At 41.4% G+C, this 25,126-nt stretch overlaps 2 protein-coding genes across 3 annotated transcripts in view; one reads left to right on the top strand and one right to left on the bottom strand.

Moving 5' to 3' along the window:
• Positions 1 to 5,245: 5,245 nt before the first annotated feature.
• CFAP96 (cilia and flagella associated protein 96) lies at positions 5,246 to 24,876 on the bottom strand. 2 transcript variants are annotated; one of them, XM_073341857.2, is made up of 9 exons: positions 24,520 to 24,795; positions 24,138 to 24,221; positions 23,268 to 23,431; positions 21,080 to 21,299; positions 12,975 to 13,112; positions 12,815 to 12,890; positions 10,131 to 10,310; positions 8,113 to 8,285; positions 5,246 to 6,316 (listed from the first exon to the last, which is right to left on the bottom strand). In XM_073341857.2, exons 1-9 carry the CDS (start codon positions 24,714 to 24,716, stop codon positions 6,271 to 6,273), a joined length of 1,278 nt encoding a protein of 425 aa, XP_073197958.1. In that variant the 5' UTR covers positions 24,717 to 24,795; the 3' UTR covers positions 5,246 to 6,270. The 2 variants fall into 2 exon arrangements, with proteins under 2 accessions (XP_073197958.1, XP_073197957.1); XM_073341856.1 differs by lacking the exon at positions 24,138 to 24,221 and having other exon boundaries at positions 24,543 to 24,876.
• The window catches only part of UFSP2 (UFM1 specific peptidase 2), a 29,702-nt gene continuing 29,387 nt past the window's right edge, over positions 24,812 to 25,126 (top strand). Inside the window, exon 1 of the mRNA XM_073341846.2 lies at positions 24,812 to 24,990. Coding sequence (XP_073197947.1) covers positions 24,967 to 24,990 — 24 coding nt within the window. The 5' untranslated portion in view covers positions 24,812 to 24,966. The remainder of the gene's footprint in view (positions 24,991 to 25,126) is intronic.

Here is a 25,126-nt window from a genome sequence, read left to right as displayed (position 1 = left end):
AACTGCAACAGTCTCTTGCTTCAGAGAAATTGTAATAAACATTCTTTCTTTTAAACCAATTAAAAATTCTGCTGTTCAGTATTTCAGTTTTCGGTTCCTTTTTGTTTGAAGTTTCACAATATGAAATCTCCCGTATGCTTTTTTGAACACTTGACCCTTGGCTGTATTTTATAGATTCATATGAGCAGATCCTCAGCAGACGTAAATTGTCACAGATCCACTGAAATCAATGGAGCTATCAGAATTTACCCCAGTTGAGGATCTGCCCCCCTTGATTTTGTAATCTTTCAGTCTGACAAACTGTCTAACACAGCCCTGAGCATTTCACACAGTTATTCCTGCATCAAACCCAAGGATTTGAATTTAAATTATATACCCATCTGAACATATTGTTTAGAAAAAAGGAAAGGAGTACTTGTGGCACCTTAGAGACTAACCAATTTATTTGAGCATAAGCTTTTGTGAGCTACAGCTCCGATGCATCCGATGAAGTGAGCTGTAGCTCACGAAAGCTTATGCTCAAATAAATTGGTTAGTCTCTAAGGTGCCACAAGTACTCCTTTTCTTTTTGCGAATACAGACTAACATGGCTGCTACTCTGAAACCCATTGTTTAGAAAGATATCCAGTCTTGCTTTATGGTTAACAATGACCAACTATCTTTTTTAAATAGCAATGGCTTTGTTTACACCAGATTCTAATGTTTTTTAAAATGTTTTAGTTAAAGTAATGTCTTGACACATTTGCTAGCAAATTTCATTTTCCTGCTGCAGACATATGCCAAGAGAGGGCCATAGATATGTAGGGGGGAAGGGAGGGGGCCTGTGGGATTCCATTACTGTATGGATATTCCTGTTACCGTAGCCCATGGAGTTGAGAGAGGGAAGAGCGTCACAGAAATACCACACATTGGCTATTTCAGCTATGGGGCTGAAGTAGTCTCTGTGTAGTAGTCACACTGCAGCTGTTGTACCAATAAAATAAAAACCAGCAGGATCTTATTAAAGGGAAAAAGGCAAAATACCACATTTATTGTGAATACAGAAAGAATCATAGTAAGCAGTTAGTTATAGCTATAACATTCCATTCAATCTCAAATTTATTCTCACATTCATTCATTCATTCATTCATACAAACATACACACACACACACACACACACACACACACAGAGGTTCTGCAAGGTTGTTATCATAGTTACCAGCCTTAGAGTTGCTCATGCCAAGTCACTGGCCAGGTGGCCTGGACATGAGGAGGGAGCAGGGCCTTGTCAGATGCTCATCTGATGCTCCTGGAAGTTGGTTTGCAGAATCAGACCCCAAAGTTCTCACTTTTTAGAGTCTATTTTTATAGGAATTTCTTCCTATGCCAGTCTATGGGAATTGCTTCATCATGCTGTTGCTGAATCAATCAGCAGATAGCACATTCCTGACGGCTCCAAGATGTTATCTTGTTCTTTGGTTCTCCCATTCTTGAGGCTGTTGGGTGGATTCCAGTCTGCCCTCCGGGGGGTCCTCTGGTTATTTCCACTTGACGCCTTCTTCAGCCGATGGACACTGGATTCTTAGGCTGGCACCTCCCTGATCATTCAGTTATTATCCACACCAAGCATCCATCCACATACATCCTCTATCTCTATTTTAATCACAATGGTTAATACAACAAAAGGGTGGGGAGTCTCTGGGTGCTGTTTCTGTTGTTAGAGTATTGCTTTGAGTCTCTCTCTCGGTGAATTGCTTTGAGAACAGACTCTGTCTTAGAATGTACTAACACAATTAGCAGCTTGCAAGTTTCACACATAGAGGGAGAGAAACAGTACCAAAAACCAAGAGACCTCTTAATTAGTAATACCCTGGAATTGAAACTCTGGGGAATCAAACTCATTTGTGATTTTAATACAGAACTTCTTTAATATGATCCAACACAGCCTGGATGTGAGGACTGTAGTTTACATTCTTAGCCCACTACACCTTATTTTTTGAGGGATTATTTTTAGTCACAAATAAATAGGGTTCTGTGAAATAAATCCCTGAATGAAAAATAAAGCAAGGTAACTAGAAACTCATAGACTCATAGATATTAAGGTCAGAAGGGACCATTATGAACATCTAGTCCGACCTCCTGCACAATGTAGGCCACAGAATCTCACCCACCCACTCCTGCAATAAACCTTTCACCTATGTCTAAGCTACTGAAGTCCTCAAATCATGGTTTAAAGTCTTCAAGGTGCAGAGAATCCTCCAGCAAGTGACCCGTGCCCCATGTTACAGAGGAAGGCGAAAACCCCCCAGGGCCTCTTCCAATCTGCCCTGGAGGAAAATTTCTTCCCGACCCCAAATATGTGTGGTATTTCTGTCCCATCAATTCCCTCCAGAGACTCATATTCACCATACTTTTTCCTCATGTAGTGAGGAACTCATTTGTTTCCATCTAGTACAGAGCACAGAAATGAGAGAGAGGACACCTAAAGTTCATTAGATGTATCAAGGGATATAGGGACTCTTTTTGTGTGTGTGTGAGTAGATTTACTTCCCATGAAAATGAGAAATCTAGTGTAGGCACATGTTGTACAAACATCATAATACAATTCAATTACCACAGCTTAACCCTGACCAGCAACACACCTGCTATTCTAGTCTGGACCACATGTCCAGAGATTGCTACTCATTTCAAACGGTGTGATAGACAACCGAGGACTAAAGGACGAATGTGACATTCACTCACTTTGTAAGCTTTTCAGAGTAGGGACTATTTTATTATTTGTTTGCACAGCACAATGAATCCCTGTCCTGACTGGCACTGCTGGGCAAAATTGTAATATAGATACTACTAATAATGGTAACCTAAATCAGACTCTGAACTTAGGCCTCTAGAGGTGAAAGGCTAGTACACTAACCCATGTGCATTTACCCTGACTTCCCCAGGATTCAAAACTTTGAATGTTGTGCAAATTTAATGGTGTACGGAGGAAATTGCCTATTCAGAAAAATCCCTGTTTAGAGAATTCCATTAGAGATAAGTACTTGTTGCCACCATTACACCCCCATATTTGGAGCTAAATGTGAGAAAGGACCATTTATATACCTGATATATAATACTATACTATGAATATATTTTAGCATTCCTTTTATTTATATACAATTACAGTTAATTAATGAATGACTAAGAAGTGAATTAAAATGCTTGTCTTGTTTATATGGTAGGGTTATTCACTCCATAGGGTTGTGATTTCTAAAGCGCACTACCATCTTGTGCATTAACTGGTCCATGTAGACCCTGCTAGTCCACTTTACTGTAGTTCTATTTGAAACTAAAGGTTCCCTAGTGTACACCAGCATGGTTTAGACAGCCAATTAATGCACAACATGGTAGTGTGCAGTAGAGTACTTTATTCCAGTGTGTAGACAAGCCCAAAGTCTTCCTGTTCTGATGTTAATATTTCTAGAACAGCATGTTTTAAAAAAATAATTTTGCTAGTGATAGACAGTGGTATTATGCCACCACATTGAAGATCCAAACTCAACAGTGACTTTAGGATTTTCAGTCCTTGGGTCACTGAAGTAAAAAGACAAGATGCGGATTACATTTAATTCTGGTGAAAATATGGAGTAACTCCATTGACTTAAAAGGAGTTGGTCCAGATTTATAGTTGTGGTATCGAGATCAGAATCTGGGCCATGTTGTGGGGTGGATAAGTGACTAGCTCTGTCTTTAGTGGGAGGGAGCAGAGAAAATGACATTATTATTACTATGTATTTGTATTACTGTGACATCTTATGTCTTCTCCATACTAGATAGTTAATGGAGCACAATTTAAAGGCAGCCTCTGATGAAATCCTGCATTCTACCAGAGAAAGTACCATGAAGCTAGTAAAAGACAAGCTACAGACTTTTTATTTGTATAATAAACAGTAGCATCCAGAGGCTCTAACCAGAAGTGGGCCCCATTATGGTAGGCAATCAGGAATAACCCCATTTTGCTAGGCACAACACAGACACATAGGAACACACATTTCCTGCCCCAATCAACTTACAGTATAAGGGGAAAGGCAGTAGCTCCTATGAGAGGCACGTGAGCTTGGCCCACATTCTTGACAGCTGTGAAAATCTCTACTAACAAAGTTCAATCGATTTTTTTAAAATTAAGCTTTAAAAGTTTTAATTAAATCTCCAGTGTTTCCAATTTGTTAGAGAATGGAAAGATTGATGGAATATGAAAGAAGCTAGAAGAGGAAGAGTTACAAAAAGATAAGACGCACATGGATGTAAAGAAACACTATAGTGCTATTTCAGTCAGCTGCACTACATCTGTAATCAAGGAGTCAAGTTTTAGAACTGCAGTCAAGAAGGCATACAGTACAGTTTGCTCTGCTACTAGTGATTTTGAATCTGGAGCAGTGCTACTCAAAGTGGTGGTCCGCGGACCGGCACGCATTGGCTGCCGGTCTGTGTGCACATTGGAAAAAAAAATTGCCAGTCCCCCACATCAGATAGCTTGAGAAGCGCTGATCTAGAGATTTCAGCAATGATGAATGCATCCAAATGATTGGCCATATATCTTTCTGATATTTCCTATGAAGATGACACCAAAACGTCAAAGGACAGCACTATTACTAATACCTGTTCAAAAATATACAAACTTTTAAATTAAAAAAGAAATGAACCATGCTTGATGTCCGTGGACTTGGAAAACACCAAAACTGCCATATAAATTAAAATATATAAATACTAGTAGGCCCTGTCCCACAGTAACTTTACTCAGGCAAAGCCTCTATTGATCTCAATGGTTATTTTGCCTAAGTAAGGACTGAAAGACCTGGCCAATACTTTACTTTTCATTTTCATACAAATAAATGTTGAAAAATATCATGTTCAGTCTCAATTTTATTTACTTTTTTTTTTTGGCTATTACTCAGTGAATAACAAAGTGGTAGGATAGCCCAAGAAACCTTTTGGTATTAAAATGAGTCTCCTAATACATGTTAACATAAAAACATTATCTTTGTGTAACAATTTTGTATGTCTAAATGTTCAATTTGGATACTTTGTGGATTTTTGTAATAATGTAGCTTTGATACACTAACAAACTGTCCTGAATACCTCAGAGCTTATAGAGACAAGGTGGGTGAGGAAATAATATTTTATTAGACCAACTTCTGTTGGTGAGAGAGACAAGCTTTCTGTGTGTTCGAAAGCGTGTCTCTCTCACCAGCAGAAGTTGGTCCAATAAAAAATATTATATCACTCGCTTTGCCTCTCTTATAGCCTGGGACTGACATGGCTCAAGCTATACTGCATTGGACCTTATACCAATTCATAGAATATCAGGGTTAGAAGGGACCTCAGGAGGTCATCTAGTCCAACCCCTGGCTCAAAGCAGGACCAATCCCCAATTTTTGGCCCAGATCCCTAAATGGCTCCCTCAAGGATTGAACTCACAGCCCTGGGTTTAGCAGGCCAATGCTCAAACCGCTGAGCTATGTGAAGAGGGGGTTAAAGTTCGTGTTTGTGGTCTCAGGTTATAAGAAACTGATTTTTTAAGACACAATAGATTTTTTCAGTTTTTTCCCCTTCATGGAAGTGAAGCCAAACTGCCCTTAAGAAAGATTACAGCATTTTATGCTGTCAAGAGGCAGAGAGAGGAGCACTGTGAAGTGCAGCTGAATGGAGGTGGTGGCCATGTTTGCTTTGACAGGTTATGGCCTCAGTCCGTTTTGTAAACAATGGGAGATGGTATCTATTTTGAGAAGGCCATCTTAACAGAAGGCATATTCTTTTGAAGAAGACAATCCAAATACAGTAATGCGTTTTGGCTTGGTTAAGATGAACATCAATCTTTATTGTTTCTAAAGGGAAACCATACCTTTACTTTGCACAATATATTATCTCTGGTTAATAAATATTGATCATCTCAGAAGAGGTAATTGCTGTTTATTGATGCCACCATCATAACATTTATATAAAAACTTAAAATCTAAAATACTTTTTTAGGTGTGTATGTTCGATATATAAATCTCTCCAACAATACAAGTAAACTATAAAATTTGTATCAATATAGTTTAATTTCACACTTTAAACAAATATAATTTGTACATAATTTATATATTTATAAACTATAGTCTCAAATAGGATACAATTAAAATCTGGGTTTGCCTTATTTGACTGAATTCTATCTTCCACAAAAGTTTTATTTACTTCAAATGCCCTTTAATCATTGAATTGTTACAGTTTACAAAGTCCAAGAAGTGTATTCTTTATCCCACTATTCAAAGCTAATATATCAAGTGTGTAGTCTTGTAGTTCATTACATTTAGCGATCTGAAATTGAAGTGAAACAAAGCTTCCATTAGATGTGCCAATCACAAGTATATTAGATCTAAAGACAACTTTTGCTAAAACGAAACAAACTGTGCCTCCAGTCCTGCAGCAGGATCCATAAGCATGGATCCCTGCACCTCTGGAAAGTCCCACTGATTTCAACAGGGCTCTGCACGAATGCAGGAATCCATGCTAGCAAATTCAATTGTAGGATCATGGTCTAAATATCAGAGCATTAGCTTTTCAGGGAAAAAACAAAGACTTGTAAAGCAATGTGAAAGCGAATATTGTGACAAAACATTGCTCATTGCATTTCTTAATGTTTATGAGCTATGATTTTCATAGAATAAGTTTGGTATCACCGTTATCTCCCAAAACTCAAGAGAAGTAATAGTATGAGAAAATAAATTAAACTGCATTCTTTAGATTTCTTTAGGATGGAATACATGGGAGATAGTTTGAAATACTATATTCCATTTCTCTCCCTAGTGCTTATGTCAGATTTAATAGTTCTGTCTATTATTTTCAACAAGCCCATCCTGACTGCATCTGGCAGCAGTCAATGGCACTTTACTACCAGTTACCCATCTTTAAAGTTTAAGGCCTAGTCTAAATACGTTTTTTGTTCCAGAATAACTATTTCAAACAGGGGTGTAACTTTTTACTGAAATAGTTATATTGGTAGAACCTCTAGTGTGGACACAGTTATACTAGTACAAAGGTGCCTTATAACATCTTACCTTATGGAAGGGGGATTAAGATATACTGGTATAGAGCACCTTTATCTAGTATAACTGCATCCACACTGGGAAAAGGATGTGTACCACTTTAAAACAGTACAACATTTGTGTGTAGATAGGCCTTAGTTTCAATAATTAATAAAGGTATATGTGGAGCATCAAACATTCTGGTTTAGCCTTATCGGTATAAATAAAAACTTAGAACTGGCCCTGCAACGCAACAGGGCTGCACACCTCTAGCATCTGGGCAATTTTCAAGAGTGTGCAGCTAATCTGGAGTTCCCCTACAATGTTTCGCACTACACAGGTGTGCGTGCAAAAATCATAGTTGCATGTGTAGTTAATTGATCTGTATGCAAATATTAGGTGTCTGCTCTTGAAAATGTTTTGCTACGAGAAACTAAAGAAAACAATCTTATTGTTTATTTACTGTGAATTCTTGAGTTTTGACAAATGAGGACTGAGACCAAATATATTCTAAATATAAACAACATAACACAAGAACTTTAAGAAATGGACTGTATATAAACCTATACTAAAAGAATGTTAATGTTGCAAAGTAAAGCACTCAGAAATTAGCAACTATCAGAGTCCCAATTTAAATACCATGCTCCAGGCTGTACTGGCTTTGATTAGCCATTATTACAGGTTTTATGTTGGCCACCAGAGGGAGCCAATTTTATTTCACATATACAATAGAAACAAAAAAGTCTGTTTTATTTTTAATAAAGATATGTTCCTGGTTCTCTGTACATTGTAGCAAGGGCAGAGGATATCAGAATCAGAACAGAGCAGGTCAATGATATCATATCATACAGCTTCTTAAGGTCAACACGTACATAATTTCATTTTAAATTAATCAGAATATACAAAAGAGGAGGAACAAATTCTGAAAATTATTTCGTCTATATGTGTCTTATCCTTTTGTCATTAACTAATTGTTCACAGGGGAAAGAAACACTACTGACTTTTATTTACTTTTTAATTTATTTAAAAAATTCTTACTATTTTATAAACTATAAATATGAAATATCAAAGTAAATGTAAAGTGCTTACCTTGTGACATTTAAAGCCATTATACTTGTAGAAGGCCTGCTTTTTGATCCAGGGGGAGGATGAAAAATCCGTCCTTCTTTATTAGTTGTGATGGGCTTAGAATATTTAACCACATAGGGCTCAGCAGAATGCGAAGGATAAGAATCGAATGTTCCTGCTTTCATGCCTCCTGCCTGGAAAAGAAAAGGAAAGTTTCAAAGTGCTAATTTACAGTACAATTGCTTTAACTGTATTTTTCTGTACAAAGGTAACCCAGAACACGGCATGGCAAATCACATCATATTATGTACATATCAGAAAACCACATACCACATGTTTAAAGTCAACAGGAAACTGTTAAGAAAATTTACATAATTACATCGGTGAATACTTGATTGGACAAATTCTTTTCTATATATCCTGGATTATGAGGAAAGAATTTTAAAAATATAAAGGGGATTGTAAAAAAAAATTAAAATGTAGGGTTTTATTGTGGCAAAAACCGATAAAGATCACCACTGGTTCCCATCAGTACAGCTCCAATGGTGGTACCAATAGTGATACCATATGGCAGGATTCAAGCATTAACATCAACATGTTGCCTAACCATGCCCAGACCACTAGACAATATGGTTGTAGTTGCAACACTGGCTAGTCTCTACCAGCCCTCCCACTAGAACAGCAATGAGAAGGGTGAGGAAGGGGTGGTACCACCTGCATCCTGGTGTTCTCAGATTTGGGGGCGCTGCACCAGTTCTGAGTCCTTCAGACGAGTGCTAGGTGGAGGAGTTATCTTATTTTATTCCTACTGTTATGAACTGGGTGAAACCTTGTTAACAGTGAGTTAAAACCTCATTCAGATTGATAGGTGTGAACTCACCCTTCAGTTAACATAACTGTAAGCATAAACCCCCACCCAAGACAAAAGGCATGTTTGAACCTGCCCAGGAGCTTTTGGCTGAGTATTGTTTGAGAAGAGGGTGTGTGTGAGGAGCGAGCACATAGAAATTAAGGACAGACAAGAACATAGAGAGAGGGAAAGGCAAGAAAACCAAGCAGGAGCCTGTAAGCACAGCATGACTCTAGAACAAGCTAGAGCGTGAGCTTTGGGTCTGGGGTTGGCTTGGGGGCTGTAAGCAAAGAAACTGTTCCTTTTGTTCTTGATTCTTTCTGCGTTCAGAGACACAGGATTTTGTTCATTCCTTGTAAATAAACAAGAGTGTATCAAGGAAAATACCAGACTCCATCAATTTATACTTCCAACTGGAACATCCCCAGGGCCTCGAACTCTGACTAGCTGCTCTGGTCGAAAACGGGCAACTTTACATATAAATTTGATTAACTAAATTTTAACAATTGCTCTGTGCTGATTTTAAAGATAAGCCTTTTTCAAGTTATTTAGAACATGGGTTATATGACAAAGTGACTCACCAGCCAGTGAACCACCTTGTGGCTTGGTGCAGCACTGTCAGGGTTTTCCTCTCTCTAACCTTACTGACCCCACCATTCAGATCTGCTAGTGCCCTCCTTAGTCTGGTGACTTATACCTCCAGCCAGGTCACTTTTTAGCCTCCCACTTTCAGGGGTAAGTCAGAGTTCAGTCCAATAACAGTACAACTCTAGGCCCACTGGGCCTTACAAGCCTTGTCCAGGGGCTTCACCAGGATTTTCACTGGCTGTCCGTAGGGGAACCCAATCCCAACCTCTACCCTGGGTTTCTGTCCAGGACTCCTGTAGCAGGCACTTAAGTTCTTCTTCCCAGGCGCGCACCTTAGAGGGAACTATCGCGGACCACCTGAATGGAGTTCGCAGTTCACAGGTGGTCTGCGGACCACAGTTTGAGACCCTCTGGTCTAGTTATTACGTAGTCCTGTCTTGAGTGAAGGGGAATAGACTAGATGACCTACTGAGGTCTCTTCCAATCCTACTCTTCTACGATTTTTGTCTTCTATACAATATGATTTAAACTTTCTACAAGAACACCACCAAATATTTTGATTTTCACTTTTTGCTACAGTACTTAAAGAGAGCAGACTCACCTTTTTAGCAGGAGAACTTGGTTTAAAGGGGTGTGCAACTGGCTTTTCTGGGGTTGGTTTCTTAGCTGGTGCCAAAGGTTTATCATCAAGATATGGATTTATGTCAAAATATTCCCGAGGATAGAGATTTAACTTGAAAGGCCCTCCTTTAACCAAACGCAAATGGTCTTCATGCACCTTCTGTAAAATAAGTAGTTTTAAAGGTATTACCTTGGGCATTTTTACCTCAGATTATTCTGAATAGAAAAAAATAAAAAGATTTAAATTCAATCTTGAAAAAAAAACTTACTTTTAGCAATGTATTTAATATAATTTCCTCTGCCAATGTTAATCCTGGCTTCTACATATACCTTTGGCACAACATAATGCATAACGAAACAATCCATTGAGAACAACAAATGCTAGGAAACTATGACACACTAAAAGAAGAATTTAAGGACTTCTTAAAATAAGTAAATTAAAAAACTCTTTAAGATCTCAAATTAACTAAAGGACACATGGTACATGTATGGACTTTAACATTACAAATACAGTACAACCTTGCTAATTCATGCTAATGATGGGGAGCAAATTTTCACTGCTTAATGAATAAGAAACAAATGTTGCCCTCCTTCAGAGGACAGAGGTACCTGTGGCAACCAAAACAATGTGCTTCTACTGCATAAGGAGAAGACAGGATTTGGGGAGTTATACAATTGGTGGTACACCTTTTTTAATTTAAATTTAGAGCTTGCATGATGTGCCAGATGGACAACCCAGGAGAATTAGGTCCTTTATTTATCCTCCAGCTTCACCACAATGACCAGCTACGGGTTGACTTGTAGAGACCAACCACCTCTAAGACCAAAAGGATACTTCATTCTCTAACTCCATTCAGTCCCTGAAATTTCTCTTTTGTGTTCTATTTGAAGAGCTGAACAGAGAACTTGTGTGGAGGCCAGTGTGGTGACAGTGTGAAACTTAGGTCTTGTCTTCACTACTGTGCTATATCAGCGCATCTAGTGAAGACGTGCTTCATCAACAGGAGAGCACTCCCCCATCGATGTAATTACTCCACCTCAATGAGAGGTGGAAGCTATGTCGGCAGGAGAGTGTCTCCCATCAACATAGACCAGTATAGACACCGCTTTAAGTCGATGTAACTTATGTCACTGAGGGGAGTGGTTTTTTCATGCCCTGAATGATGTAAGTTACATTGACTTAAGCGGTAGTGTAGACAAGCCCTTAGTCATTCTGGATAGCTCCTCCCCTATTTGTGGTTGGACTTGTATTATGTTACATGTTTCTAATCAGAGATGAGCCCCACACAAACCCTAATCTAAACACACTCAGACTTCACAGGGTTCAGTTCTGGATCTGAACTTTGCAACTTGGGCCCAAACTATCAAAAAAATTTGCAATTTGGGTCATTCAAACTAATAAAAAATTAACCTTTCTAACCCAAATGTGAATTAGTAGCAAACAAAACCCCATTCTTGATGCTGAAACTTATAATATAAGTAAAGTAAAAGCTGTTTTATCTGGCTCTTCACCAACTGGAAAGCTCTATAAACTGGCATTTCTGATCTTCACTGAAATTCCGGTTTATAGTTTGGTTGGTGCGGGGCCGGCAGTGGGTTGGGGCACGGGAGGGGCTGTGGAGCATGGGCTCTGGGAGGGAGTTTGGGTGCAGGAGGGGGATGGGGGTGCAATGTGCCAGATCTGGGGGCTGCTCACCTTGGGCGGCTCCTCACAAGCAGCGACCTGTCCTGGCTGCTCCTAGGCGGAGGTACGGCAGGCAGCTCTGCATGCTGCCACCATCCTACCCTGAGCACTAGCTCCGCAGCTCCCATTGGCTGGGAACCACAGCCAATGGGAGCTGCGGGGGCAGTGCCTGCAGGCGCCTGCCGCAACTTTGCCTCAGAGTAGGCAGGACAGGGAGCTGCCTGAGGTGAGCACCCCCTGGATCCGGCATCCTGAAACCTCTCCCATGCCCCAACCTGCTGCCCTGAGCTCCCTGCCGCACCCAAACTGCCTCCCTCTTAGTTAACTGGCATTTTTCACTTACTGGGCACCCCCATTCCCCCAATATGCTGGATAAAACAACTTTTACTGTATTTTTCACCTCAAAATCTCAATTTAACTCCAAAAAGATATTAGTTTGTGGTAAAAATATAAAGCTCAAAAATACTTATTCCTATGGCAAAAAAGCCCTCTTTCAGCTATCATTGTTCCCCATATATGATGAAAATATACAATATTAGTGAGATTGATACATATAAATATAAATATAGCAGCCTTCTCATATTTACTAAGTTATTTAGTGAAATACAGACGATATGCTCTATTTTTGAACAGCTCCTGATAAAATAGAGTCCCAGCCCATGACTGGGGTTCCTAGGAGCTACCACAATACAAATAAAAATAAATAAAAATTAATTTGGGTCTCTCTTTCTCTCTCTGAATTCAATACATTGGGTCAAATCCTTAGCCCACTGCATAGCCCAAGCAATAGGACTCTGTGCTGGAGTGACTAAGAGGGAAAGGAATGATATATTTAACAAAAAAGGCAATTTATTTGCAGTCCACTTGGCAAATAAATTAATACTGGTTGCTTTAGGCTAAAAGAAAAACCACAGGAAATATTTTTGCAAAAAAATCCTGTTTGCAAATAGCGATTAAATAAAGTTACTGAATAGTTTTACCTTTGCATTCATTTTTCCGATTTCATACACCTCACTTGAGTGTGGATACTGTTTACCTATGGTAAGATTTGGATATCTGTGTAAAGAAAATTAGTAATGGTGACTTCAAAGTTCAGCATTTAATGAAATGCTATTCAGGGAATTATACTGAATGTTTTACCCATATCCAGTTCCTTTCTTTCCAGGATTTGTGTAAAGGTTCTTTCCAGGAGGAGCATATGCTGTTTTCCCTCTTAGTTGTGCACTGAAGAATGGATATGGACCACCTATAGTTCCATAATAAGTACCCACTCCGCATCTGAAATATGAAATAAACACATAATACAATAATTATTGTTAGTAACAATAAATTAATAATTAGTACCCATTCAGTGCTCTATAGCTTCAAAATTCTGAATGATATTAATTGAAAAACAAGCAACTAACATTTTTGGAGTAAACATACAAAAGTTGAGTTGCTGTTCATTCCGCATGTACAACAACGATCCTATACACAGTGTGGTAGAGGCACACAGTGGGAGTAGATGGGGACAGAGTTAAAGTTTTGGGGCACCTTAGTTGTGCATGTCCACACTCGTCAATGTTTGGCTTTTGGTTTGTTTGCTTTACATTTTCTTTTAACATGTTCCTGCTTTTCACTGTTGTTGTTTTTATGTCAACCTTATATTAAGGGTATTTTTAGATATTTACAACCTTAATTATATTTTACCAACATTTTTTGTATTGAATTTCCTACTGTATGTTTTCCCAACACTTTTTAAGAATGAAGAGGTACTCTCAGGCCCAGGTAGCCAGGGTCTTCAGAGCAATTTCCTGATATGGGGCTTAAGACCCCTGTAAGGAATTAGCTTCAACTATACATGTCCCCAATATGCATTTTATTAAAGAGCATGCAGGCTCTTACACATATTTTATAACAGCCGACATCAGCCATGTAAACATATGAAAACAAATATTAATATATAAAACTTCCATCAGTGCCCCCCAACTAGTGAAAGGCATTGCTAATCATCAAAGGCAATGGCAAACAAATTTGGGATTTTGCTATTATAGAAAACAAAAGTTGGAAGAACTTCAAAAAGTGATAATAGAATCATAGAATATCAGGGTTGGAAGGGAATTCAGGAGGTCATCTAGTCCAACCCCCTGCTCAAAGTAGAACCAATCCCCAACTAAATCATCCCAGCCAGGGCTTTGCCAAGCCAGGCCTTAAAAACCTCTAAGGAAGAAGATTCCACCACGTCCCTACGTAACCCATTCCAGTGCTTCACCACCCTCCTAGTGAAAAAGTTTTTCCTAATATCCAACCTAAACCTCCCGCACTTCAACTTGAGACCATTACTCCTTGTTTATCATCCATAGAGCCAGTTATCTCATCATAGAAGGTAATTAGGTTTGTCAGGCATGACTTGCCCTTGGTGAATCTATGCTGACTGTTCCTGATCACTTTCCTCTCTTGAAGTGCTTCAAACTTGATTCCTTGAGGACCTGCTCCATGATTTTTCCAGGGACTGAGATGAGGCTGACTGGCCTGTAGTTCCCCAGATCCTGCTTCTTCCCTTTTTTAAAGATGGGCACTACATTAACCTTTTTCCAGTCATCCCAGACCTCCCCCAATTGCCGTGAGTTTTCAAAGATAATGGCCAATGGCTCTGCAATCACATCTGCCAACTCCTTTAGCACCCCCGGATGCAGTGCATCTGGCCCCATGGACTTGTGCTCGTCCAGCTTTTCTAAATAGTCCTGAACCCTTCTTTCTCCACAGAGGGCTAGTCACCTCCTCCCCATACTGTGCTGCCCAGTGCAATAGTCTGGGAGCTGACTTTGTTCGTGAAGACAGAAGCAAAAAAAGCATTGAGTACTTTAGCTTTTTCCACATCCTCTGTCACTCGGTTGCCTCCCTCATTCAGTAAGGGACCCACATTTTCCTTGACTTTCTTCTTGTTATTCTTAACATCTCTTGCTAGCTGCAACTCCAAGTGTGATTTGGCCTTCCTGATTTCACTCCTGCATACCTGAGCAATATCTGTATACTCTTCCCTGGCCATTTGTCCAATCTTCCACTTCTTGTGAGCTTCTTTTTTGTGTTTAAGATCAGCAAGGATTTCACTGTTAAGCCAAGCTGGTCGCCTGCCATATTTACTATTCTTTCTACACATCGGGATGGTTTGTCCCTGCAACCTCAATAAGGATTCTTTAAAATACAGCCAGCTCTCCTGGACTCCTTTCCCCCTAATGTTATTCTCCCAGGGGATCCTGCCCATCAGTTCCCTGAGGGAGTCAAAGTCTGCTTTTCTGAAGTCCAGGGTCCGTATTCTGCTGCTCTCCTTTCTTCCTTGTGTCAGGATCCTGAACTCAACCATCTCATGGTCACTGCCTCCCAGGTTCCCATCCACTTTTGCCTCCCCTACTAATTGTGAGCAGCAGGTCAAGAAGAGCTCTGCCCCTAGTTGGTTCCTCAAACACTTGCACCAGGAAATTGTCCCCTGCACTTTCCAAAAACTTCCTGGAATGCCTGTGCACTGCTGTATTGCTCTCTCAGCAGATATCGGGGTGACTGAAGTCCCCCATGAGAACCAGGGCCTGTGATCTAATAACTTCTGATAGTTGCCTGAAGAAAGCCGCATCCAACTCATCCCCCTGGTCTGGTGGTCTATAGCAGACTCCCACCATGACATCATCCTTGTTGCTCACACTTCTAAACTTAATCCGGAGACTCTCAGGTTTTTCTGCAGTTTCATACTGGAGCTCTGAGCAGTCATACTGCTCTCTTACAGACAATGCAACTACCCCACCTTTTCTGCCCTGCCTGTCCTTCCTGAATAGTTTATATCCATCCATGACAGTACTCTAGTTATGTGAGTTATCCCACTAAGTCTGTTATTCCAATCACATCATAATTCCTTGACTGTGCCAGGACTTCCAGTTCTCCCTGCTTGTTTCCCAGGCTTCTTGCATTTGTGTATAGGCACTTAAGATAACTCGCTGATTGTCCTGCTTTCTCAGTATGAGGCAGGAGTCCTCCCCTCTTACGCTCTCCTTCTCGTACTTCCTCCTGGTATCGCACTTCCCTGCTTACCTCAGGGCTTTGGTCTCCTTCCCCCAGTGAACCTAGTTTAAAGCCCTCCTCACTAGGTTAGCCAGCCTGCTTGCGAAGATGCTCTTCCTTCTCTTCGTTAAGTGGAGCCCACCTCTGCCTCGCAATCCTTCTTCTTGGAACACCATCCCATGGTCAAAGAATTCAAAGCCTTCTCTCCGACACCACCTGCGTAGCCATTCGTTGACTTCCACGATTCGACGGTCTCCACCGGAGCCTTTTCCTTCCACAGGGAGGATGGACGAGAACACCATTTGCACCTCAAACTCCTTTATCCTTCTTCCCAGAGCTACTTAGTGTGCAGTGATCCGCTCAAGGTCATTCTTGGCAGAATCACTGGAGCCCACGTGGAGAAGCAGGAAGGGGTAGCGATCTGAGGGCTTGATGAGTCTTAGCAGTCTCTCCGTCACACCGTGAATCCTAGCTCCTGGCAAGCAGCAGATTTCTCGGTTTTCCCAGTCGGGGATAAATAGCTCATTTTCCTAACTACAATTATAAGACCCATTTTCAGTTGTTTATAACTTTGCCAAACTTTAAACATTCAGAATGACATTTTCCATGTCAAGTGTCTCTTTGAAGCTGATTTTTTTCTATACCATTTCAGCCAAAATGGCTGTGTCATTTTGGAGAATGAGGCTAGAGAAAGATAAATTGTTTTGATGAATAGCCCATTTTCCTAACTACAATTTCTTTAAAAATACTTTAAAAAAAATAAATTTTAAATTTAGGGAGGAAAAAAATTGTTTTGCCCACAGTGAAAAAGTCTGGCTACCTTTTCTTTGAAATGCTCTGCTTTTCTTTGAAATGCCCCATGCTTTAGAGCAGTGGTTCTCAACCAGGGATACACAGAGGTCTTCCAGGGGGTACATCAACTCATCTAGATATTTGCCTAGTTTTACAACAGGCTACATGAAAAGAAGTCAGTACAAACTAAAATTTCATACAGATAATTACTTGTTTATACTGCTTTATATACTATATCAGGGATTCTCAAAATGGGAGTTGTGATTTATTTTATAATTATATGGTAAAAATAAGAAAGTAAGCAATTTTTCAGTAGTAATGTGCTGTGACACTTTTGTATTTTTATGTCTGATATTGTAAGTAGTTTATAAGTGAGGTGAAACTTGGGTATGTAAGACAAATCAGTTTCCTGAAAGGTTGAGAACCACTGCTTTGGAGCAGGGACTTGAAATTCAGCAAAGGGTGGCTTTTGTGTCAGGAATGGACATTTGGTTATCCCTATAAAAATAGAGTTGAATTTGGGCAAATTATAAACCTTTAAAAAAACTACAGTTTGCAAATGCTCGGTAGAGACTAGATAAAGATAAACAGCTAAAATCTCCAAAGATTCCATCCTCCCTGGGCGTACTCAGCCTCTCACATCTCCTAGTGCTGACCAGACTGCACATGCACCATCCCCACAGAGCAATTGAGCATCCTCCAGCCCAGAACTACAGGAATTCAGAAAGACTTTCCTTGTAACAGCTGCTCCTAGTTGCTCGAGGCTGGGGTGGGGTTGGGCACTGCAACTGAGAGCAGTAGGCAGTCTCTCCTCAGCTCTGGATCACCCTGCTGCTGGCACCCAGACAGCATGGTGGGGGAACCTATCTGATTCTAATGCACGGAGGAGAAAATCCAGGCCAGGAGGGATGGGAAGGACTAGATTAGAGCAAGAAGACTGGTGAGACTGGAGGTGGAGGGGGAGAAACAGTGACAGGGAGTTGGAGGGAGAGACTGGGACTGGTTGTGCAAGGACACTGGGACTGGGGGCACAGGAAATGCTTGGGCAAGGAGACTGCGAGCTAGGGGGGAAGTAGAGGCTGTGACTGGAAGCTAGTAAGGGAACAGAGGAAGAAAACTGGAAGCCCGTTAGCTGGGGAGTGGAGAACACTGAGATGAGATGAGGAATTGAGGTCTCCCTTAACTATAGTGGGCTAGCACTCGCCTCCCCATTCTCTGCTCACCAAAGATAGCACAGGCATATACAAACCAGCTCCTACATCCCCATTATGGCTGCTCAACTGTCAGTGAATGATTCCCTCTTTATGGGTCAACTGTACAGGCTCCTAGAACCACCTGATTTCCAACCTCTCTAGTGGAGGGGCTATGGTGTGAGACTGATCTACTTTGCACTGGGGAGAGAGGATGGACTCACAACTCGGTGGAGAAATGGGACATAAAGATGGCTTAAAACCACCTTTGTACGCACATAACAGAGCACAGCTTGGACACAGGCCAGGATCTGGGCCTTCTACTTCATTGTGATTCAGTCCGTGGTAGATTAAAGGGGCCAGTTCCTGGATATTTATGATGAATGACCAGACAAAGTGTATGATGAACAGATTTTCAAGCATACTGAAATGTGCAGGAAAAGAAAATAAGGTACACTGTTCCCACTAGACGCCACAGCCATTAACAGAATCTCAGCCCAGATGACTCTTGGTTGAAGAAGCCCCATTTCCTCTCCAAGCCTTCTGATATCTGGGAGATACTTTTTAGCAATCTTCCATTTGAAAAAATGGGAAAATCCAACTACAGACAAGTGAAATTAAAGCCCTACTTAGATGGCCAAATTCTGGCTTCCTATGTGCATAAGTATGCATCAACAAAATAGCATATACACCCATGGTATTTCTAGAGCATATGGCAGAAAATGACCAATCCTGGCTCCTCAAAAAAATGAACACGAGGCTACTCTCCAAGCTTTTCACAACCCAAGCCACAGAGAAATGACTGGACATAGCCAATAACTGGTTTGTGTAGTGCAGTGGTCACCAGCCGGTCAATCGCGATCGACTGGTCGATCCTAGAGGATGTCCCAGTTGATCACGATCTCCGGTAGCACAATAGGGCTGCCGCTAAGACTCCCTGCCTGCCTCAGCCCCACGCTGCTCCCAGAAGTGGCCAGCGTGGCCCCGGGGGTGGGCGTGGAAGGGGTCTCCCTCCGCATGCTGCTCCTGCCTGCAAACACCGCCCCTGCAGCTCCCATTGGCCAGGAATGGGGAGCTGTGATCAATGGGAGCTGCAGAGGCGGTGCTTGCAGAGAGCGGCAGCGTGCAGAGCCACCTTCTGCCTGCCCCCTCCCCAGGGACTGCAGGGGCGTGTTGGCCCCTTCCGGGAGCAGTGTGGGGCCGGGGTAGGCAGGGAGCTTGCCTTAGCAGCAGCCATGCAGCACCGCCAACCGGGAGCTGCCGGAGATAAGTGCTGCCTGGCAGGAGCCACACCCCAACCCAGAGCCCCCTCCCAGAGCCAGCACCCCCACCCCCTCCTGTAACCCAACACTCTGCCCCAGTCCGGAGCCCCCTCGTGCACCCAAACTCCCACCCTGAGCTTGCACCCCTCATCCCCTCCTGCACCCCAATGCCCTGCCCCACACTCAGCCCAGAGACCCTTCCCACATTACGAACCCCTCGGCCCCAGCCCAGAGCCCGCATCCCCTCCCGAACCCCAACCCTCCGCCCCAGCCCGGTGAAAGTGAGTGAGGGTGGGGGAGAGCAAACTACGGAAAGAGGGGGGGATGGAGTGAGTGGGGTGGAGTAGATCCTGGGTTGCCCTTACATTCAAAAAGCGATCTTGGGCGTAAAAAGGTTGGAGACCACTGGCGTAGTGAGTACTGCAGAAGCCACCAGAACACTGGCAAAGCAGCAGAGTATACATGTAGCTAGGCTTTATATTTTTATATATAGTTAGTAAACATGGCTATTTAGAATCCAACTGTGTCCATATGCTCTCCTCATATTATTAATGTGGTATAGAGTGCAAAGACATGATAATTTGGATATTATTCCGTATGCATTCCTTGACTTTTGAATATCCCCTGCAAACAGTCACCCTCAAAGATTATGTCTACTCCTAGTAAGAAGAGAGTGGTGTAGGCTCTTTGTGAGGCACAAAGTCACCTATATATTATGGACAAGGCTACAATTTTTTCATGGAGGTTGTGGAAGTCAGCCCTATCAGCTGGGGCAGGGCTGCAGCTCCTGGCCGCATTGGGCAATGGGGTCTCCCCACAGCTCCCTGCCTCTGTGGGTGGCGCCCTTCCGCCCCCACAAGCTCCCAGCTGCCACAGGCAGTGGGGCCGCAGTTGCAAGTCACCCGGGAGCTCTGAGCCACTGAGGGCAGCAGGGACCCCCAGAGCTTGAAGCAGCCCCCACAGCTGCCCAATATCTGCAAGTGGTGTGGGGACCCTGCAGCTGAGCTCCCCGTTTTGTCAGGGATATTTTTAGTAAAAGTCATGGACAGATCACGGGCTTTTGTGAATTTTTCTTTATTGCCTGTGACCTGTCCATGACTTTTACTAAAAATATCCCTGACAAAATCTTAGCCTTAATTATGGACACATATACATTACAGTGTATACAGGATAAGTGTACATTTGGGGACACAGAAGCAGAGTGGGGACATTATGCCTGATTGTAAATACCTGCCAGAGTCTGGTCCATAGTTTTCAATATCCCTTTAAGACAAACCTTGTGTTTTAATAAATGGATTGGACAGCATACATTTCTTTCAATATAACAGACTTTTCCCCCTGCCTGTTTGTATTTTTATGAAAAAGCCCCAAAAGCAGGAAAACTGCTTAGCCCAATAACAGATACATGAACTCTTGCTTTAACTATAATTGTGTGAAGCTACATGGGGTCTTTGTTCAGATAGATAAATATTTTCATCAAAACATCAAATGCACTGCAGGCTATTTATGTCTCTGTATCCTCTGACCAACTCAGTCACAGAGGTGTCATCCCATGATGTTTTCAATGGGTAGTGCTTTTATCCTGGTAGCGCCCATTTGTCTCCAGCATTGAGGAGTGATCATGCTTTAATATTAGGTATTATAAAAACTCCAAGGTAATGGAACTCTGGCAATGGAAATAGAGAAGTTCAGGATAGTGGATTCTGTTAGTCCCATTTCCCATGATGCAGTACTCTTAGCTTCACACAATATTCTGCTAGAGATCTTTAATGGAAGTTTATGTTGGTTATTAGGTGTATGGACTATGGCAGTACTGTGTTTTAACACTGCTTCTTTATCATATGTTGTACATATCTTCTCATAAAAACAAAACCATACTCTTGTTAACAGTTAACTTTTATAAAAAAGTTGTGACAAATTATTTTTAATGCAGCACACACACACAAAAAAGGCAACCTTTCCCAACACTTACGGCAGTTTGACTCCATTGCTTGGAAGGAAAGCTTTGCCCATATTTTTCTTTGACTCTGCCAATCTATATCGCCTCCTTAGTTGCACAGGGTTTGAGTAGGCTTCACCTTCGAAAACCCTCACAAACTGAGGCTCAAAGTAACCTGCCTGAAGAGCTGACAGCATTTTGGTACCCCCAGGTAACATTTGTTTGTTCTTGCTTGCAGCTTCATTGAAAGGGCCTTTAAAACAAGTAAGCATTGTAAATATTCACTTACCTCTACAGATTCTCTTAATTTAAATTTAGAAATTAAAAATGAAGACTGGGTATGGATGGTTGAAAGGGGCTGATAATGCAATACAGAGCCTTTCATCTGTAAGTCACATGTGGTAGTGACTGATTGCTGATACTATACGGCAACTGTTCAGTAACCTAATATATGAAAAATGAATTGTTTGACTCAGTCAAGTTTCTAGTGGAATGCACCATAACACAAAAATACCATTGCTATTAGCAGCTTTTGGAGGGAGGCCATAACTATTCTGCACTAACATCTAGCATTATCTAGCAGAGGAAGGTATAACAGGATCCAATGGCTGGAAGTTGAAACTAGACAAATTCAGACTGGAAATAAGGCATGATATTTTAAGTGAGAATAATTAGCCATTGGAACAATTTACCAAGGGTCATGATGGATTCTCCATCACTGATCATTTTAAAATCAAAATTGGATGCTTTGCTAAAAGATCTGCGCTAGGCATTATTTTTGGGGAAGTTCTATGGCCTGTGTTACACAGGAGGTCCGACAAGATGATCACAATTGTCCCTTCTGGCCTTGGAATCTATGAACATCACTTCACAAAGGCTGACTCTTACTGAGGGTCAAACTCTGTTATCCTGGACTCATCATGAGTAATACCATGAGTAGTTCCAATGAACAAGAGTGAGGATGAAAGAATCCAGCCCTAAGTAATAAATAAATAAATATATAATCTCCTATGCACATTGGTCAACTACAAGCAAAGAAATAAAAGATTACCACTAAATTTAAAGTACTGAAAACATAATCTTATAACAGAAATGCCAGTTGGAGCAGCCACACAGAAAAAACTACCTGCTCTCAGCATTGGCATGTAAGGAGAAGATAAGGCTTTCCATAATGCCAGTTCAGTTTTAACATTACAAATGCAAACAAAGATAACCGAGGAGCAAAACTGTGGAGCAATTTACTGTTGGATTAAGTCATCATATTAATGCTGTTCTGCAGCTGAGTCTTTTAGCAGAATATTCAAAATAATGAAGATAATCTGCATATTGACTGACAAAGAAAATTGGTGTCCCATTTTTTGTTTTCTTTCAGTACAATTGGGAAACAGTTTCAAAGGACCTAATTTCTTAAAATGTTCATTTCAAAGAAGTAATTAAATGCTATACATATCCTATAGAGTAATCTACTTTACCTGGTTTGTCAGGGGTTTCATAAATTTTAATTGGTCGCCTGTTAACCTAATTTTACATAATTTATCTACATTTCTCAAAAGTCACAGCTATTAATTTAAAATCTGAGTCATAAGGACATTATAAATTTTAAAAAATGCTGCTCTCATTTGGGACGTGCAAATGCTGGAGGGCTACACAATCTGTGAGTTGACATTTCCAAGGGAAAGAATGCCCAATGTGGAAAGCCAAAAGAATATGTACTATCCCAAAAGTCTAAAAGTAAATCCATTTGCAATGTCTTTGCATGGAGCAGCTGGAACCCTACCACCACTTATATCCCATGGTGTGATGAAAAGAAGCCCCTGGAAATCTCCACAATTATGATAGAGAAGGGGGATGAGTCCCTGGAGGTGACACCTACTCCCCACCAGCTGGTAGGTAAAGACCAGTAATTTCAATAGTATATTTTATCTGTAACTTGGACAACAAAATGCAGCACATATATTTTTATTAATCTTAATACATAAAACTCGGCTAAACTGAAAAATGTTTACCTTTTTTATGCTGTCTCTTTTTGCATTTATTGTGACATTTAAGCAGACCTCTACTAAAAATGGATTATGCCACACTGAGCAAAGATAGAGAGCTTTTTGGTTACTAAGAAAACCCAGATGTCTCTGAAAAGACTAATAGAAAACAGTGAGTCAGTAGAAAGACAGATTAGACGGCTATTGGAAATATCCTTATTGCTAAAATGAAATGTACTTACGCATATAGTGTGTGACATATTTATCTCCAATGGTAACATACTCCATTTCACTGAAGAGGCCAATCCTCTCCATGTCAGATTTTCCTTCTCCAGGCATGGTTGGTTCTGTGTGACACTTCACTACACTAGAAAATGTAGATGTTTTCTTATGCTCACTTCTTTTACTGCAAAGCCATACAAATAGAGTTACAGTCAAAGTCTGCAACAAGTTTAAGCATTTAAAATAAAATGTACCATTATGGTACTGAGATTCTTTGGTTCAAAAGTATTAGCACTCAATTCCTTTAAATTTCTGTTGTACTCAGCATGTAACACTATCTATAAAGTAGGACATAACTGGGGTGGTGATGGTGAGAAGAGGACTGAACTAGACTGTCTGGGAGAGAGCCAGCATTAACACATGTCCTTTAAAAAAACAAATTTAAAACTGTTATGAGACAGATATGGTCCACATTCATCTGTGGTGTAACTGGGTTCAACTCTTATTAAAACCTCTGGATCAGAATTTGGTAACGAGTACCCTTAAAATATTGAGATCAGGGATCTGAGTAGTGCAGATTGTTGGTAAGGATATGCAGGATAGCATATCCTTTTGCTTTCTGGATTACCTTCAGCTGTGCTTTGTAGACATCCTTGGTTAACAATAGACAGGAGATGTGAAGGAGTTTTGGGATCCCTATTGTGGTAACCTAAATCCTGATCCTGAGAAGTGCTGACCAGCTACAATTCCCACTGACTTCAAAAATGTAAATGATTGAGGTCAATGGTAGCTATGGGTGCTCAGCTCTTCTCAGGATCGGTCCCCTAATCAGCATACAAAGAGACTACTGAGCACTGCATTAAGAATATATGGTGTATAATATATTTTACCTGCCTCTCAGGGATGTTGAGCAATTTAATGTATTAATATTTGTAAAGCTTTTTGGATGGAAGATGTTGCAGAAGTGCAATGTACTGTTAAAAAAGTAAAAACTGATTTTAAATGATGATGTAACCACCAGTTACATACAAACACACAAATATAACTACATCGGTTTACATACACGTAAATATATTTTTGTAACTATAATTACAGTAGCGTATGACTAATCAATGCATAAATATCATTACAGCATCAATTATTGCATATATTTGCATGATTAAACAATTTGCATGAAATCTTCCTTTACAGTAACGACTGACTGTTAATTGCAGTGGCTGAGGTGAGCCGCATAGAGAGGGAATAATCCGCAGCACACGCTTTAAGGAGGACGTCTGGACTGATTTCTCACTCACCTCACACCAACCTCGCCAGGTGTGTTGCAGAGGGTCAGCGGCTGCCCCCTCCTCTTTGCATCCCCAGGCGGCGGCGGCAGCAGCAGCTTCTGAGAGGTACAGGACTCTGCCCAGGACTCTTTGTTGATGCAGTTGCTCTGGATTCGGGAAAGTCCAACAACACATGAACAGCATTTCAGTATTGTCCCCCCGGTCTGTCGAGTCCTGTTGGTATAGTCCAGAGGTTGCGCGCGCCGCGCACCCGCGCTGCACCTTGGGAATTGTAGTCCCCTCTTGTCAGCGCCTTCGCTCACATGACCTGCCCTGGCGTTCTCGGCCTGCCGCCTTTCTCTTGCTGGAGTGACACGTCAAACATTACGGCGCGTGCAAGAGAACCGGCCTGTTCCAACCCCCCATCGGGGTGGGGGAGAGGCGCGTGCGGACTATGAGTACGGTGCTGACAGACGTGGTGAGTCCGCGCCGCGGGGGTGGCTAAAACAGCGGCTCAGGGCGCTTCTGCTGGGCGGGGGAGAGGGCAGCCGGCTCGGTGCATGCTGGGAGTTTCTCTCCCACGTGGTGCGCTCACTGTCGAATTCTTGTCATCT

The sequence above is a fragment of the Lepidochelys kempii genome, chromosome 4, assembly GCF_965140285.1.
Source record: "Lepidochelys kempii isolate rLepKem1 chromosome 4, rLepKem1.hap1, whole genome shotgun sequence".
NCBI lineage: Eukaryota > Metazoa > Chordata > Testudines > Cheloniidae > Lepidochelys > Lepidochelys kempii.
This window is presented reverse-complemented; position numbering and strand designations above follow the sequence as displayed.